The 19,540-nt window shown below is 41.0% G+C and overlaps 1 protein-coding gene across 3 annotated transcripts in view; it reads right to left on the bottom strand.

Moving 5' to 3' along the window:
- Ddc (dopa decarboxylase) overlaps positions 1-19,540 on the bottom strand; it is a 103,006-nt gene that overhangs the window by 55,095 nt on the left and 28,371 nt on the right. For all 3 annotated transcript variants that reach the window (XM_069995987.1, XM_069995985.1, XM_069995986.1), the window contains exons 4-6: positions 18,462-18,581; positions 10,331-10,465; positions 5,850-5,993 (exon numbers count right to left, since the gene is read on the bottom strand). In XM_069995987.1, the coding sequence (XP_069852088.1) occupies positions 5,850-5,993; positions 10,331-10,465; positions 18,462-18,581 (399 nt within the window). The remainder of the gene's footprint in view (positions 1-5,849; positions 5,994-10,330; positions 10,466-18,461; positions 18,582-19,540) is intronic.

Here is a 19,540-nt window from a genome sequence, read left to right as displayed (position 1 = left end):
CAAACTCTTAGAGATCAAACAATGTAGGTCTACAGATCAGAAGATATTTAAAAATACTTCAACGTCAGTAAAATTAACAACATAGCCCATTGAAATTTGTGGACTTAGTAAAAGAAGTGCTTAGAAAACATTGTAGCCTATACTAGAAAAAGCAGACAATCTAAAATCTGTAATCTAAGCTGTTTTCACAGACTAGTAAGAAGCAAGTTAAATACAAAGTAAGCAGAAGCAAATAAAGAAATATTATTTGATGAAATGGAGAAAAGGGAATTAATGGAGAAAAATCAGTAAGTTTAATGAACTTTTAGCCAGGTTAACTAAGAAAAGACAGAGAAGACACAAATTACTGCCATTAAAAATGAAAATGGAAACCATCACTATCAATGCCAGAAACAGTAAAAGGATAATAAATGGACATAATGACCATAAATTTGAAAACCTAATGACAGATGGACAAATATCCTTTGAGTCTATCTTGAGTTACACAGAGAAATAGCTAATCTCATTGCAGTTATATCAGTTAAAATTTTACTGATTAGTAATTAATAGCATGGGAAAACAGAAAACACTGTGCTCAGTTGGGTTCAATGAAGAGTTCTACCAAATATTTGAAGAAGTAATCACAGCAAACATTTCCAATCTCTCCTAGTAAATAGAAGCAAAAAAATTTTCCTAACTCATTCTGTGAGACTGTTATCCTAATGCTCAAACTAGACAAGGACATTCCATGAAAGGAAACTATAAACCTACATTTGTCATGAAGAAAGAGCAAAGTTCTTCCACAAAATACTAGCAAATTAAATCCAACAATGCATAAAAAGAAATCAAATGGCATAAAGGTTGATTCAGAATTTGAAAAAGAACAATACATCATAGCAACTAGGTAAAGAAGAAAAAATAATGTAACTCTATGAATAGCTACAGAAAAAGCACGTGACAAAATCTAACATCTATCTGTGGCTGAAAAAGCAAATATGTCTTAGCAAACTAAGATCACAGCAGAACTCGATAACTGACTGCTACAAAAATCTCCTGCCAACATCATACTTAATGGTGAGAAATGAGACATCTTTCTGCTAAGATTAATAGCCAGGCAAGGATGTCTGTTCTCACAACTTTATTCAACATTTTTATTAGGAGTCTAGTCAATGTGTTAGTCAGCTTTCTGTCACTGTGACAAAATACCTGAGAGAAATAATATAAAAAGGAGAAGATTGATTTGGGCTCATCGTTTCAGAGGTATCCATGGTCATTTGGCTCTGTCTTCTGCACCTTTGGTAAGGCAGGGGGAGGAAGAGCCTATAGATCAGAGCACCTTGACTTATGACAACTGGGAAGGAGAGAGGGTGGGGAGAGGAAGAAAGGAGTGACAAAGAGACAGAGACAGAGAGAAAGACAGAGAGAAAGGAAGGGAGGGAGAGAAGGAGGGGAGAAAGCGAGAGGAGAGAGAATGAATTAAGGAAGGAAGGAAGGAAGGAAGGAAGGAAGGAAAGAATGAATTAAGGAAGGAAGGAAGGAAGGAGCGAGAGAGAACCAGGGACTTTGTACTTTGTCCAGCTAGGCCTGACATCCTACAGATCCATTTAATAGTGAAGACATCAGTGGATTAATCCATAGCTGAAATCAGAACTCTTTTGATCCAATGGTTTCCCAAAAGCCCCAACTCTGAACACTACTACAAGCCTTCAACGTGTATGGCATTTAAGATCCAACTCAAAATGTGTGATATGAGAAAATTAAAATAATAAAAATAAACTAAAAAGATATGCAAATTGGAAATGAATAAATAAAACTTCTTTTGGTTGCAATGGCTGTCTAGGTAAAAATTCTGAAGAATTAGCCAAAACCCAAAACCCAATCTTCCTAGATTTAATCAGCAAATTTTGCAAGCTACAGGATACATAGCCAAAAGACAAAATTTAATTGTTCTTACATTTTGGTAATAAAAATAAGAATTTCTAATAAAAATGTTGTAATAAAAATGCTATTTACTTTGGTACTAGAAAGAAATCTTAAGTGTAAACATTAAAAAAAAACCTAAGAATAAAATAAAAATACCTAAAAACTACACAATTAAAAAATACCTAAAATAAAATAAAAATAAAAAATACCAAAAATAAAAATACCTAAGAACTACACAATTCAAAAGAAAGCTGGTACTAGGACTTTAACTTGGGGCCTGGGTGCTTTTTCTGCTCAATGCCAGGACTCTCTCACTGGAGCCACAACTCTACTTCCAGCTTTATTGTTAGTTAATATGAGATAAGAATTCCACCAAAAAAAAAAAAAATTCCACAAGCTTTACTTGAGGCCTGGCTTCCAAACAGAATCCTCAGATCTCAGCTTCTTGAGTAGTAGCTAATATTACAGGCATGAGCCATCCATGCCCAGCTGAAAGCAGTTTTAAGATCTAAGTATTGAGACAGTTCGTGTATATAATTAGGAAGTTTTAGCATCGATGAGTGGTTAGCTCTCCTAGCTTAATCCATAAAGAAGTTCATGTGATCTCACCTAAAGCTTCTTTGAGATATTGGTAGATAATGACATACAAATTGATTCCAAAGTTTTATTAAATCAAAAGCCTCAAAAATTTTTGACAATACTATTTTGGACATAGTATCAGAAGCCTGATATGACTTACTCAAGTTAGACTAGACCTGCATTAAACAAGATGGTGTATTATTTTTAAAAAGAGACATAAACTTAAATATGTACACCTATCATCTATCTTAAACAAATGAGCAAAGATAGCAGTGGAGCACAGGTAGCCTTTCCATATGTAATTCTGAAACAACTGGACATCACAACTATCAGAAAGACACACACACATGCATGCACATGCACACACATGCAAATGAATCAAGACATTGACATAACCCCTTTCACAAATATTAAATGAAAGTAAATCCTATACTTTTAAACATAAGAAATACCCTATACATCCTCTAGATTACATAGGAGAAAATCTAAATGGTATTGGTTTAGGAAGTGAGTTTTTACATATAACACAAAAGGCAGGATCCATGAAAGAAACTGAAAAGCTGGGCATCCTTTAAATTAGAAATAAGTGACATTTAATGCAGAGAATTAAGTGACAAGCCACACACTGTGAGAAAGTATTTGCAAAGCATGCTAAGTTAGAAAATTGTACTTCATGTTATGAAACTGTTCTAACAAAGTTAATCTGCTACTTAAAAAAAATCATTCAATCATCCAGGTAGAAAATGGACAAAAAAATTGACATTTTACTGAAGGCATAAAAATGGTGAATAGGTAAATGAGATGTTGGCCCTCATTAGGTACCAGAGAAATACAAATGATGATTGCACGACATATTACTATACGAATAATCCAAATAAGTAACATAAAAAAAATAGTGGAAGTAGCAAATCTGGGGAGATCACAAGAAGCCTGAATAGCTTGCTGCTAGTAGAAATGAAAAACAGTACAACAACCCTAGGATATATACTGTCAGGTTCTTAAAACACTGAAGGTAAATTAATAATATGAGCGTCAAGTATACTCTAGAGTCTATATCACCCAGAAAGGGAAACATATCTCTACCTACATACCTGTACATTAATATCCACAGGTGCTTTTCTGGTAATAGGCAAAAAAGAAATAACTCAAATGTCAAAAGTAGGTGAATGAATAAACAAACAGTGGCACAACGCAATACCAAATCTCCATGGTACAAGTATAAAAAGGAGCATGTATACAACAACTTGAATCTCCAGGGTAATAGGTTTAGAAGGGGAAAAAAACATGAATCTCACACTTTTACATAAGGAACTGGGCAACAGTGCTTTACTCCTGTAACCCTAGCTACTTAGGAGGCAGAGATGGGAAGGATTATGGTTTGAGGTCAGCCTGGACAAAATGTTCATGAGACCTCATCTCAACTAATAGCTGGAAGTGATAGTGTACAGCTACTGTTTCATTGATGCAGGAAGCTGAGATGGAAAGAATCATTATTCCTGGCCAACCCAGTAAATAGATAAGCAAACCCTCAATCAACAGAACCTTATCTCAACAGAAAAATCTGGGTGTGGTGGCACTAGTCTGTTATCTCAGCTACAGTAAGTACCTTAAATACCAGGATATCAGTCCTGGCTGTTAAAAGCTAAGCTCTATCTCAAAAGCAACCAGAGCTAGAACCAAGCCTTAGTGGTGGAATGTCTGTCTAGTAGGTGAGTGGTCCTCTATGCAAACATCAGTACTTCCAACAACCAAAAAAATTTCACATACTCTAATATTCTATTTACACAATGGTTTCAAAATGACAAGATCATAGGACATACAGGATAAAAAACAGATTGGTGGGAGAAGGTGAGTTGACAGGGTCACAGAAAGCAGGGCCTTGTAGTGACAAAAATACACCAACATTCCAATGGAAGGAATAATTTCATGAATCTAGTATCAGACAAGGGGTAACTATATAAACACTACTTATCACACTGTCGTTGTATAGACAATAATAACTGGCAAAACATTTAAAGGTGTAAGATATTGATATGCTAACTTTGCAATTGTTAGTGAATCTACAATTACTTCAAAATAATAAGTTAAAAGCAACAATGTAAGCCTGGTGCTGGTGGCTCACACTTGTAATCCTAGCTACCCAGGATGCAGAGATCTGAGGATCCGGGTTCCCTGATCTCTGTGAGACTTTTATTTCCAATAAACTATGCAAAAAAGCCAGAAGTGCTGCTGTGGCTCAAATGTAGAGTGCTACCCTTGAGTACAAAGAAGCTCAAGGACAGAGCGCAGACTCTGAGTTTAAGCCCCAAGGCCAGCAAAAATAAAAATACATACATACATAGATACATAAAGGCAAAGCTGGGACAAAAAATTCTTTTTAAATGAATGCAAAATAACGATAATAGTCCCAGTAGATTTACATTTTTAAAGAGTGATAGTCATAGACTGCATTTGTGGGATTTTCCTGTGTAAGAGATCAAGAAGGGTGATAGAAGACAATGAAAAAGCACATCATGCAAACATCAACCATGGAAATCTGAAGTAATTATTGCAACATTAGACAAAGTCAGGCGAGTTCCATTACTAGAGATAAAAACAATGCAGTGATTAAGATGACCATTCTAAATGGAAAGATGACAATTTTCAGCCCAATCCCCCTCAAGCTACTAATCTTTCAAGTCTGTGTGAAAGAAGAAATAGGTAAATTACAGTTATAGTGTAAAATACCACTCTCAGTAAGTAATTTTCTTGGACTATTAGGGAATTAGAATTGATCTTGTATTTATATTTGGCTTCTTGTGATTGTATTTGGAACAAACTGCATGGATTTTGCATTTTTTTCTCCTCACTGGAATTGGAACCTCTTTTCAATGCTAGAGGTACAATGCTAACTGCCTGTCCTACTAGAAAATGCATATCAAGGCACAAGAGAACCAGTTTGGCTATTTAGATATTTTGCCTGGTATTAGTAGCAGCTTATTTGCCTCTTACAAATGACAAGTCTTTGTATCTACTGGGACCAACTAATCTGGGCAGCAAAGCCTGTTGGATTTTTAGTTTTAATTTGGTTCACTGATTGTACATTCATTATTACTTAATGAATCTACCACATAGTCCCTTGATGATCAACATGGTATGCCTCTCACAAGCAGAAAGGCTTTGGCTTATCAGAATCCTCTACCCTAGGGTGTTCTGGTGGCTGTGTCTGAGATTAAAGTACAAGGAATGGAAAGTAAATGGAGTTGATCTGGCCTGTAGCCATCACAGAAGCCTAGAACATGGCTCTGGCTGGCACACTCAAATGTGTGCTCGTGGATACACACGCTCCCCCCATCCTCCCCACACACCCCAAGGGCTGTTGAACTTACAAAGAATGGAATCAGGCCTGCTGCCTTGTCTTGTTCCAGGGCCTCCTGCAGGGCAGAAGCACGCATAGCGAAGTTGCCATCTGAAGGAATCGATTTTATTTTGACTGCACCAATTAATGCAGCTCTTTCCACAGAGGAGTGTGCCTTGAAAGAGAGAAATTAATGTTTAAGTCTCTGATTCTGTAAGGAACACCAACACCTGGCTGGGCGTGCACACCCTGAAGATGATAGAGCTAATCTTCTTTCCTCTCTATCCCTTTACCTTCATGAAGCTCCCTTCTCCTGGACTTGTTTCTCTTTACGTGAGATCTTGCTCTCCAGTCTGATAGATAAAACACTCTAAGGATCAAATGTGCCAGGCGCTGGTGGCTCATGCCTGTAATCCTAGCTACTCAGGAGGCTGAGATCTGAGGATCATGGTTCAAAGCCAGCCCGGGCAGGAAACTCCATGAGACTCTTATCTCCAATAAAGTGCTAGAACACCGGAAATGGTGCTGTGGCTCAAGCAGGAGAGCGCTTGCCTTGAGCTGAAGAGCACAGGGACAGCGCCCAGGCCCAGAGTTCAAACCCCATGACCGACAAAAAATAAAAAGAAAAGAAAAGAAAAGAAAGTCACAGGGACCTGTGGGGTTGCAGATGGGAGACCTGGGAAACAGAGACAGCAGGAATACAAACTGTCCCTACAGGAGAATTCTCTGCATGCACCCTGGCTATTGATGTGATGCTCCAGTATACCTTCTGGATGCAGCCCATGTTACTATACAGAGCTGCTGCAGAGGGTGTTAGCTGATTGTAGATCCCACCTTCCCTCTCCTCTGGGGAGAAACCTTCTGACAGAGGGATTTTTGTCTCACACTCACCACAGGACCAACTGTCCATATACACAAAGGCTAAGACAGTCTTGGGACCACATATTGAACAGTTCACCTGTGGACACAGCAATCACTCTGGGCTGAACTCGACCTCTCCCACCCTGCCACCAGAGACCACATTCTTGCATTCTTCTCCTAACAGCTGGCCTTACTCCTCATAGGTGATTGCAGTGAGCCTCCACCAAGAAATGGTGGATGTACATCCCATCAGGCCCTACACTCTTGGCACTCCAACCTCTGATGAATTCGGAATGGTACTAGTAATCCTCCATCCTTGTGAGAGCTGAGAAAACATCACCAGGACCCTTTCTGAAGAGCTGAGCTTTCACAGAGCCTCTGAGGGGAACAGGTAAGGCCCTACCTTTCACAGAAGCCTACCTCCACACCTACTAAGTGCCTATGCGTTCATTTTGGTCCTGCTTTTGCTTTGTAAAGCCTTCTGAGAAACAAAGGGGATGTAAATATATACAATTTCTTCCTTTATAACTGGAATGGAATTAGGACTCAGAGATATCATATTTGTTATAGGCTAAGTATTAACTGGAACAAAACGGTTACAGTCCAAATGGGTGACATAAAAATCTACTGAAGATAAATATGTTAGCAAAGCTCAGTGGCTCCCTGTGGAATCCAGTTTCTTGCAGCTGGCTCAGCTTGTGTTCTTTCTGTGTCCTCTTGAGCAGGTTCCCTAAGGAATTCTCACTAATCAATCTTTTTTCCACTTGTTCCTTCCCACACAGTTCTGGATTCTGTTTCGTTGTCATTGGTTACCGTTTTCACATGGGTCGACTGATGGAATCATACTAGATGCAAGATTCTCTGAACTTTACAAAGTTTTTAATGATACTGTTTAAGCTCAGGGCCTTGTACTTGAGAGGCAAGTGATCTACTGCTTAAACAATACTTTCAGCCCTTTGTGCTTTAATTTTTTTTTCCAGGCAGGGTCTTTTGCTTTGCCTAGGCTGACCATGGACCATGATTCTCCTAGTTCTGTCTCCCAAGCAGTTGGGATTACAGATGTGTGCCACGATGCCCAGTTGTGAAAAAGTACTTTAAATCTTTCTTCTCGTGCGTAGCCACAAATGAAGCTGAGCAGCTACAAGAAGGAATTGGAGTTTTAGCCCTGTTTGTGAGTAAAGAAACAGAGGCTCTGAGAATTATGTGATTTGCCTGAGAACATAAAACTTAATATAGCATAGCTGGGATTTGAGGTCAGGTTATGAGCCCACATCCAATTTCTCTGATGGGGGGAGGCAGATGGGCATATTGTAAGTCTCTAATGGTGAACATGGTGACAGACGATTTGTAGGATGGGGTGGGAGAGGCACTAAGGCATAAATTTTCTTTTTCACTTGCTCTATCAAGTTCCCATCTGAGAAGCAATTCAAATCTATTCCCTAGTAGTAGAAAAACATCCCATGTTCCTGGATTGGGAGGATTAACATTGTGAAAATGGCAATACTGCCAAAGGCTATCTACAAATTCAATGTGATACCCATCAATATCCCAACTTTATTCTTCACGGAAATGGAAGAAGCAATCCAAAAATTCATATGGAACAACAAAATACCCTGAATGGCAAAAGCAATCCTTAGCCAAAAGAACAATGCTGGAGGAATATCAATACCAAACTTCAACGTCTACTACCAAGCCATAGTAATCAAAACAGCTTGGTACTGGCACAAGAACAGACCTGAGGACTAATGGAATAGAACTGAAGACCCAGAAATGAACCTGCAGACCTATAGCCACCTAATCTTTGATAAGGAAGCCAAAAAATAGAATGGAAAAATGACAACCTCTTCAGTAAATGGTGCTGGCAAAATTGGCTAAATACCTGTATAAAACTAAAGTTAGATCCTTATATATCACCCTGTACCAGAATCAACTGCAAATGGATCAAAGACCTCTAAGTAAAAGCAGACATCCTGAAAACATTACAGGAAAGAATAGGAGAAACTCTAGGGCTCCTTGGCACAGGTTAAATTTTTCTTAATAAAGACCCAGAAACACAAGAAATCAAAGAAAGGTTGGACAAATAGGACTGCATGAAACTGCAGAGCTTCTGCATGGCAAAGGACATAGCTAGCAAGAACAATAGAAAGCCCACGGATTGGGAGAAGATCTTCACTAGTCATACAACAGCCAAGGGCCTTATATCTAAAATATACTTAACACTCAAAAAATTAAATCCTCCAAAAACAAATCCTCAAAGAATCAACTGCCCCATTAATCAGTGGGCTAAAGACTTAAAGAGAGACTTCTCTGAAGAGGAAATAAGAATGGTCAATAGGGCCTGGGAAGGTGGCTCAGTGGTAGAGTGCTTGCATTGCATGCATGAGGCCCTGGGTTCAATTCCTCAGCACCACATAAGCAAAAAGAAAAAAAGCTGGAAGTGACGCTGTGGCTCAAGTGGTAGAGCACTAGCCTTGAGCTGAAGAGCTGAGGGACAGCGCCCAGGCCCAGAGTTCAAGCCCATGACTGGACCCAAAAAAAACCCAAAACAAAAACAAAACAAAACAAAAGAATGGCCAATAGACACGTGAAGAAATGTTCAACTTCTCTGGCCATAAAAGAAGTGGAAATCAAAACAACATTGAGATTCTACCTCACTCTAGTTAGAATAGCTATAATCAAGAACTCTAATAACAACAGATGCTGGAGGGGATGTGGCCAAAAGGGAACACTACTACACTGTTGGTAGGAGTTTCCTTTATTTTCAATAACTAGTATACATCTAGGATAATCTTATTAGATGAGCAGAAAAGCTCATATACATATGATCATATAAGGTGATGCTAAGCAAAATGAACCCCAAGATATGGACACACAGAGGTTTTCCTTTGTTGTTATTGTTTCTAATGTACTATGTGATTTTTTTGTCTCTTTTGTATGTTCTTCTCCCTATGGTATATCCCTGTTGTCACTATTTGATTTTGATACCCTGCATCTTGTTTTTGTTTTTGTTTTTGTTTTTGTTTTGGTCTGGTTGTGGGGCCTGAACTCTGGGCCTGGTCCCTGTCCCTCAGCTCTTCAGCTCAAGGCTAGCACTCTACCACTTGAGACACAGTGACACTTGTGGCTTTTTTTTCCTGCTTATGTGGTGCTGAGGAATCGAACCCAGGGCCTCATGCATGCTAGGTAAGCGCTCTCCCACTGAACCACCTTCCCAGCCCACCCTGCATCTTGATATACATTTATCTAATTTGGGGAAGGGAAGGGGAATAACAAAATGCTGAAACAAGGACACAGGATGACTCATTGCAACAATGATACTACAGCAATGACACTATGTTGGAAATGATCTTTGCAAGTCGTGGAGTGGGGGGAGTGAAGGAAGAAGGGGAGGAGGGAAGGGATAGTAGGAAAAAAACAAAGGAGGGGATAACAATGTTTGACAAGAAATGTACTCATTACCTTACTCATGTAACTGTAGCCCCTCTGTACAGCATCTTTACAATAAAATTAAATTTAAAAATAAATTTAAAAAATCTATTCCCTAGTTAGCCTTGAACTTGTTCTGGGATGTGGAATGATGCTGAGTGTGGCTTGAATTCACATCCTGAAAGCTTGCGAGGTTCAGGCCACCCCTTACTCCAGCTCACTCACCTGGTCAGATGAGTAGGCCACCAGCTTTTCCATGATGGCGGCCTGTGTCAACTCTGGGGAGGTTTCCTGCAGCCGCTGGATCACTTTGGTCCGAGCAGCAAGCAGGGCCATCAGAGTGGCTTCACTGGCACTTCCCTAAATCCAAGAGAAAAAGTGAAATGAAATTCAAAATACAGCAGTGACCAGTATTAAGCTATTGAAAGGTAAATTGATTCTTTTTTACACAATATCCAAGATCTGTAGCGATCCATACCACTGTGTGTGTGTGTGTGTGTGTGTGAGTGTGTGTGAGTGTGTGCATGCATGTGTGCACTCATGCCTGGGAGGGGGCACCAGTAGTGAGACTTCAATTGGGTGCTCAAGGCTGACACTCTACCACTTGAGCCACAGCTCCACTTCCAGCTTTATCTGAGTAGTTTATTAGCCATAATAATCTCATGGACTTTCCAACCTGGTTTGGCCTCAAACTGTGATCCTCAGATCTCAGCCTCCTGAGTAGCTAGGATTACAGATGTGAACCACCAGTACCCTTTGGTGGACACCAGGCCTATGGGATGGGTTTCCAAGATGCTTTCCCTCTCTTGCCTATGGCCTGCATCTCCATTGGAGACCAGACACTGGTCAGGGCAGCCACACAAGCTCTATGATCGTATCTACTGGTTAGAGAAAATTATATTTGTTTAAAAAAATAGAGTCCATTTTTCTTGAGAGATTGATGTGGAAGAGTTTTCTTAATCCCTAATGTTGAAGATTGAATTGTATCCCCATACCTAGTTCACAAATCATAGCCCTAAACTGCATTATCTCAGTGTGTAACTGTACATAGAGAAAAGATCTTGAAAGTGATAAGTGGGTTAAAAGAAGGTCTTTAGGAGCTGGGCGCCTGGTGGCTCACACCAGTAATCCTAGCTACTCAGGAGACACATCTGAGGATCGCAGTTTAAAGCCAGCCCAGGCAGTAAAGTCCATGAGACTTATCTCCAATAGGCCTCCAGAAAACTGGAAGCGGCACTGTGGTTCAAGTGTTAGAGCACTTGCCTTATGCTGAAGTGCTCAGGGACAGCGCCCAGGCCCAGAGTATAAGCCCTGCAATGGACAAAAAAAAAGAAAAAAAAGTTGGACCCTAATCTAATCTCATTGGTGTGCTGATAACAAATTAAAATTAGCCACCCAGCACTAGCCTACACCAAGGACACACAAGGTCAAGTCACAGGGAAAAGCAGCCATGGGCAAGCCAGGAAGAAGCCTATGAAAGGACTTGAACTTCTAGCCAGTAGACCTCTGAGTTAGTGGGTTTTTGTTGTTTAAGTCACCCTACTTCTGATGCTTTGTTTAAGGCAATTTAGCAAATGAATGCAACTACCGTCAACAGTTTCAACAGTTTGTTCTGGCAAAGTCATAAAATGCTAATTAAAAATCTAACCACATGCTGGGTGCCGGTGGCTCAGGCCTGTAATCCTAGCTACTCAGGAAGCTGAGATCTGAAGATCACAGTTCAAAGCCAGCCGTGGCAGGAAAGTCCGTGAGATTCTATCTCCAATAAACCACTCAGAAAACCGGAAGTGTCGCTGTGGCTCAAGTAGTAAAGCACTGGCCTTAAGCTGAAGAGCTGAGGGATAGCACCCAAGCCCAGAGTTCAAGCCCCACGACCAACAAAAATAAATAAATAAATAAATAGATAAATAACCTTAACCTCTGTAGTTGAGAGTGGCTGAGAGGTATGGATTCAATGCTCTCCATGGTATTCATTTAATTTGTTAAAAGAAAATCCCTAAAAAATTATTTTTTGTCCTCAAGGGGAAGAAATGATATTCAGAAGATGGATTCCATAATTTCCCCCAAAAATAGCAGCTAGAAAGTGCTATAGTGTGAAGTGGACCCATGCTGCTCTCCTCCTCCTCCTTTCTCCCCTCTTTTCCTCCTTTCTTCTTCCCCTTCCTCTTTCTCCTCCTCCCTTCCTATTTCACCTCTCCTTTCCTCTTCCTCCTTCTCCCTTCCTCCCCCCCCTCCTCTTTTTGTATCAGTATTGGGCTTGAACTCAGTATATGAACACTGTTCCTTAGATGGTTCACTCACTCAAATCTGACACTCCATCATTTGAGCTACATACAACTCTACTTCAGGCTTTCTGGTGGTTAATGGAACCTCAAAGACTTTACTGACCAGCCTGGCTTTGAACTGTCATCGTCAGATCTTAACCTTCTGAGTAGCTAGGATTACAGGTGTGAGCCACCACTGTCTAGATATAGCTCCTTTCTTAGGCAAACCCCAGAAGAAACCCACCAACTGGCCAGAACTAACATTAGAATGAATAAATAAAAGAAGTCATACTTTCACTGAACATGAAAGAGGTCTAGAAGATTATAGAGAAATACATAATGAAATAATTATACAAAAATGCTTATTTATTAATATTTATGGAGCCTTAATTGATCCTGAGTTACCATTCCACTGCTTTTACTTATTCTTCAGAACCAACTCATGTCCCTTGGGGAAATGGATAGAAGGTAAAGATAAAATCATTTCTGGAAAAAATAAATCATTTCTGGCAAGGTGCTGGTAGCTCACACCTGTTAGCCTAGTTATTTTGAGGCTGAGATCTGAGGACTGAGGTATGAAGCTAGCCCAGGCAGACAAATCTGTGAGACTCTTATCTCCAATTAACCAGAAAAAAAGCTGGTGTGGAGGTATGGCTCAAGTGATAAAGGGCTAGCTAGCTAGCTAGCCTTGATTTTAAAGGTCAAACAAGAGTACAAAGTCCTGAATTCAAGCGTAAGTTTTGATGTGTGTGCAAACACACACACACACACACATACACACACGATAAAACCATTAATTCATGTTTTCCTACATGTAGTTAATGAGTTCAAATAGACCGATATATTATCTTCTTTATTAGACATCTAAAATGGGCCTTATGTTCCCTTCAGCCTGTATTTTCATAAGCAGGGCTTTCAGACATGGTTTTAGACCATGTGAACGAAACTTGAATGATAAAGCTACAGTAGGAAATCCAAGCTTCCTGAGGACAGGCACTACTTGTTTGTTTGTTTATTTATTTAGCCAGTCCTGAGGCTTGAACTCAGGGCCTGGGCACTGTCCCTGAGCCTCTCTGTGCTCAAACCTAGTGCTCTACCACCTGAGCCACAGCTCTACTTCTGGCTTTTTCTGAGCAGTTTATTAGAGTCTCACAGAGTTTTTTGTCCAGGCTGGCTTTGAACCTCAGGTCTCAGCCTCCTGAGTAACTAGGTATGAGCTACCAGCACCCAGCTCTGTATTTTACGTTGTTCCTATCCACCTCACTCTTCCTTTCTCATGGCTTACTTCCTATGAAAGGAGCAATAAAGGCATATTCCTTTATGAAAGATCCACCTTTAGAAGAGAACATAGAAAAACAAGTTAAAGGCACAGTTCCTTGCTCTCGCCCTTAACACTGCTGTGGCTGTGATGGCAGCTTTCCTATCGACAACCTTGGAACTACATTGTTCTCTGAACCAGTCTGATGAATGACTTTGGTTCAGCATGCCAATTTATTATATTTTGTTTGTTTTCTGGAAGGGAGAAGAACAGCATTGTCCATATCCTCAGAGAAAAGTCTCCTCCTTTGGTCAAGAAAAATAATTTTTAACAATAGTCACAAAGGCCTATACAAGAAATTGTCAATAGAGTATCCAGACCACAATGGGGCTGCAGCAGCAAGAAGGGTGCAGCAAACTTGAGCACAAAGGCAAGTAGATCTCTCTGCCCTTTTCTGAGATCAGGTCTTTTCTGAGGGAAGAATGGGGAGGGCTAAGATTCTTTGGTAAGAGAGCAGAGATGATAGCTGATGCTTTTGCTTTGGGGGACAAAGGTTGCCATGGCAAGCTGGCTCGGGAGGCAAGAGAGGATGCTACTGAGCAAGGACGCAGCAATGAGCAGAAAGGTCCTTTCATCCTCTGGTTTTTCCACGTGTCACGTCACACGGGGAGAGAAATTGGCAGCTTTTCATCCACAAGAGCTTTCAAACCCAATTAAGAGGCTATTTTTTTTGCAGGCCACATTTGTCTAGCCGCACAAGGATGATTTGCCATTTGGCTCGGACGTCATCAGAGCGTGCATGCTTGCCTAGCAGCTGTGATCACAGCTCTGAGGGGATTGATAAGGCTGGCTGGCTCATGGGCTGTCACCTGGCTTGGTGCTCTTTGGGGCCTTACAAATTACAGACAATCAGCCTTGTCAGCTGGGAAGGGCAAGCTTCCCGCTGCAAGCACAGCCCCAGCAGTTTGCATTCCTCCAGCAAAAGTTGAGTGTGTCTGTCTTATAGGTAGGTTGTACTAAAGCCTGGGTTGAGAGATGCCAGGACTAGTTCTACCCAAATGCGAGAACTTCTGATAATGGCAATGTCTTTGAAAAGATTCTTTAACCCTTAATAGCATGTACACCTTAGATCTAGTGAGCTGCTATAACTCACAAAGTTCCAATATCTTTCACACTAGCCTTATCTTTTATAAGCTTTTTCCCCAGGCTGGCTAGATACCCTTGCTTTCTGCCTCTCAATTTCCTCACTATGAACAAAGACTCAGTAAATATTTGAGAGAAAAGAATGATGACAGAAAGCACAAGAAATAGGCTCAAACCTAGCCAAGTTCATCAATGTTCAAGGAAAGTAGCCATTACTATAATAGTGTCAATTATAAACGGTGGGTAAAACTCTTTGAGAAGTGTCAAACTAGAAGACCATCTGGAGGTGACACCAAGAACTGGAGGTGACACCAAGATCTGAATGTGAAATTGCTTTCATTGTGAGATCCAGACTCAGAAATGGTCTCTCCTGTGGTTACGGGCCTTTGGCTCGGATTTTACAGGGAGCATGATGCTAGAACACACCTCCAGGATAGCCCCAGAAAGAAGCTGTTTATCTTGGAAGGTAGTTGCTCTCATCCTAAAGGGTGAAATGTTATTTATAGTGTAAAATATTTAATGTAACATAATATCTTAGGTATTGTTTTACACGGTATGATACATGATAGGAGAACATGCAAGTAATAATATTCCCAATGAATATTTCAACAATGAAAAGTACAATAAAATAAAACACTACAAAACTCTGCAAATATTGATCTTCTGAATTTGTTTAACACACTCACATAGATCTTGAAATAATACTGGCAGCACTGGGGTGGGGGGAATTATGACAAATGTTATCACTGTATTTTTTTTTCCATCTTTACAATGACTGTTCCGTTTCCACAAATGGAAAGGGTGATACTTTCTCAAAGTGAAATACTTGAACCAAGATAAATAAATGGGCTATGCAGAAAACTGAAATGACTTCAAGGAAACCATAAGAACTTTCCCCCAGAAATACAGAAGAAAAAAATGGCAAGTAAAGGAAAATATCCCAAGAGAGAAATTTGAGAAGAGCCATCGAAATCTGTATTGAAGAATGGAAGCACCTGAAATCAGAGTAGAAGTGGCCACAAATTGTAACTAAGATGGAATGAAGGAAAAGTTCCCTCAGGTTGAAAGAAAAGCTGCGTCTCAGGCTGCCGGGTCTTACCCAAAATGAGCAGCACAAATGGAAAAGTGGATAGTGGCAAAATGTATGTGATTATAATATAAAAGTAAGTCTGTTTCCAGCATTACATTTGCCCTAAAGTGCCAGATCAGTCTTTACTTGAGAACTCAAAGCCACACCCCTGCAGGCAACACTGCTGGGCCTCCCGGGCCTTGACTGGCCGCCTTCTTCCCCTCTGGGCAGTCAGGCTTATCTCTCTTGACAAGCATGATAGGAGTGTCCTCTCCAGAATCAGGCCTCTTGTACCAGAGCCTGGAAAGCCTCCTCAGCTTCACTGGGGGGGCAGGGGGGGAATGCAGTTGATTGCATTTTGAGGGCGTATGCAGCCCCTCTTCAAGCCAGGACACGTAGGTGTGGTGTGTTTCTTGGCCATGCTGTGTAACCTCTGACAAAAAGAAGAAAGCTATCACTTTGCTAGAACATTTTACTGTGATATTTTAATGTATGGTTCACAGCATCCCACAGATGTTTTATTTGCAATAGAACTAATATTTCATTTTCACCAGCTCTCTACTGCCAACATCTTATGATAGAGTGAGATAACCAAAGCATGTGTGAGATAAATTGAGTTCACAGAGAGAAGGATTCTGAGCCCAACCACTAGAGCCTGCTGGTCTTAGGAAAGTTGGCAACATTGCTCAGGGACGAGACTGACTTGGAATTCATATTCCTGGGCCTATCTAAGACCTGCTTAATTCAAATCTCTAAAGGTAGGTGTCAGGAATCATATTATAAATAAATTCTCTAATGCCCAGGGTGTGTGTGTGTGTGTGTGTGTGTGTGTGTGTGTGTGTGTGTGTGTGTGTGTGTGTGTGTGTGTGTGTGTGTGTGTGTGTGTGTGTGTGTGTAGTAGGCCAAATAATGCAACATCTACCCACAAAGAATCTACCCACAAACCTGTGATTGTTTACAAAGAAAAGTTCACTTTGCTGATGTGATTATGTTAAGAACTTTGACTTGGGGAGATTATCTTGGATTATCTGAGTGGGCCCGATGTAATCCCATGGGCCCTTATGAGTGGAGACACATATTCTCATCTGCAATCACGGGAAAATGTGACCATGAAAGAAAAGATCAGGGAGATAGAAGATGAAAATGGAAGAGGACAGTATCTCAAGCTAAGGATTTCAGAAGCTTCTAGAAGCTGGGGAAAGTGAGGAAATAGATTCTTCATTTGGGTCCCCTGGGTATCAACTTTGATTCTAGCTTTTGATCTACAGAAATGTAAGAAATAAACTTTATGAGGCTGCTCAAATGTGTACAGCAGTAGTAATTTGTTATAGCAGCCACAGTGTCAGGATTGGACATCAGAAGGCTTGTTTCCTAATTTAATTTGTTATCTCATACAAAAGCATTGTCCAGGAGGGACTCGGTGTTCTGACCCATTGAATGGGTGCAACCATAACTGCTTAATCAGAGTGTCTGAGAAGACAATCTCCGAAAAAGAATCCCTTTGCTCCAAAGTTATTAGTGCTCTGTCAGGGTCATTGTCATGACCATTAACTTGACATGAGGAAAAGGATGTGAGAGAGGAGGGTAGATTAATATAGTTCCACTTCTGTGTTACAAAACTTTTAAAAATGTATAAAGTCCAAGTCATCCCAATGACATTTGTCCTATACATTGGGTAGAATGGGGAACTTGTCATGACTGTCATTTAGAGCTGTCTTATTCCCTTAGATAAGCCTTATCACATAGATATTCTCCACATTATATTCTAAGTAAAAAAGAAGGAATGAGCCAGGCACTAGTGGCTCCTGCCTGTAATCCTAGCTTCTCAAGAAGCTGAGATCTGAGGATCATGGTTCAAAGCCAGCCAATGCAGAAAACTATATGAGGCTCTTACCTCCAATTAACCACTAGAAAACTAGAAATGGAGCTTTGGCTCAAAGAGGTAGAACATTAGCCTTGAACAAAAGCACTTTGGGCTTTCAGTGCCCAGGCCTTGAGTTCAACCCTCATGACTGACCAGAAAAATAAAAAGAATAAAATGTACACACAGAAACAGCATCCTTGGTAAATAGCAGCATCCTTGGGTACACTATTGGCTCACAGACAAGTAGCACTTACAGCCATCAAAGCCTGGGCACAGCTGTCACTTGTCCTGTGGTGGTTGGCCTCCACCTGGGAGTCAAGGGGCAAATTATCTGGTAGCCTATGACCCAGTCCTCATGTATAAAATGTGCCCTTAATCCTTAATGTCGTGGTGACATTTCAATGTGCCCTGAAACTGCTTAAGGATAGTTGCCCACTATGGAGATCTCAATATGAATGTTTAATAACATCAATATTAAAGTTTCCATTCACTTGCTTTGGGACAGCCACTCTTCTCTAAGCCACAACTAGGAAACCTGAGTGCTGCTTTAGCTAGTGAGAGACAGCCCTAGATTCCATATCTGTGTCTTGCCAACTCTAGCACCAAGGGTTTCCTCAGAGCTTGGCTCTGTTCTCTAGAAGAAATACCAGGACACAGCAAGATGCACTATAGGCATCTGCTTTTCCACCTGCCATGGTGGTCCATTGTGGAACCTGTGCATACTAGAAAGATGCTCTCCTGAACCTGTACCAGCTTACCTGGATCACTCCTCCCCCTTCTCCAGATCTTCCAGCCAAAAACGCCTCTGGCAGCTCCAGCATCTTCCCAAGCCAGTCCATCATCACTGTCTCCAGCTCCGTGCATGCTGGGCTCGAAGCCTGTGGGGAAAGAAACAGAGTTAAATTTTCTGGCTGCTTTGGATATCCTTTCATCCAATGAGAGGTCAAGTGCTGATCGCTCATGTCCCATAATCCTAGCTTCTCAGGAGGCTGAGATCTGGGGATTGAGCTTTGAAACCAGCCTAGGTAGGATCATCCATGAGGCTCTTATTTCTAATTAATCATCAAAAAGCCAGCAGTGGAGCTGTGGCTCAAGTGGTAGAGCACTAGCCTCGAGTGAAAAAGCTAAAAAGACAGCATTCAAGGCCTGAGTTCAAGTCTCAGTACTGGTACAAAAAAGTGAGATATTTTGTTTAGATCAATTTAACACCCATGAGTAGGAATTAATTCCATGATTGCTATGGTTTGAATGAGTCTCTCAAAATTCTTGTGCTGGAAACAGAATCTCCAATGACAATGAATTAAGAGGTGAAGCCTTGAAGGAGGAGTAGGCCATGGGCCCCTCCCTCCTGAACTGATTAAGGCTGTCATCAAGGGAATGACTCAGATATAACATGAAGGAAGTTTAGCCAATTCCTATGTCACAAGTGCTCTGCCTTCCACCATGTTTTCACACAGTGAGGGATCTTTATTGCTAGGCACAGGTGCCATCGTCATGGACTTCCTGACCCCTAGGGCCCAGAGTCAAGCACATTTCTAAGGTTAACCCAATCTGTGATCTTGTTCCAGTAGCAGAATACAGACTGAGACAATGCTGACTCCCCACTTCCCACAACTCCACAGTGGCAGCAAAGACTCTGCTTTGGCTGTGAGCCTGAGTTCTTCACAGCACCAGCTCATTGCTGAGGGGCACTCCAGGCAAGCAGTACTGATAGCTTCATGGGGAGAACACGTACCTCCTCTCTCTCCCCTGAGCACTCACTAGATCAGTGACAGGAAGCAATGGGTTACCTACATGCAAGACTCCGTATGTCTCTATGGGCCCCTACAGACATGGC

This window comes from Dipodomys merriami, unplaced genomic scaffold (genome assembly GCF_024711535.1).
Source record: "Dipodomys merriami isolate MVZ:Mamm:240054 unplaced genomic scaffold, mDipMer1.0.p SCAF_5, whole genome shotgun sequence".
Lineage (NCBI taxonomy): Eukaryota > Metazoa > Chordata > Mammalia > Rodentia > Heteromyidae > Dipodomys > Dipodomys merriami.
This window is presented reverse-complemented; position numbering and strand designations above follow the sequence as displayed.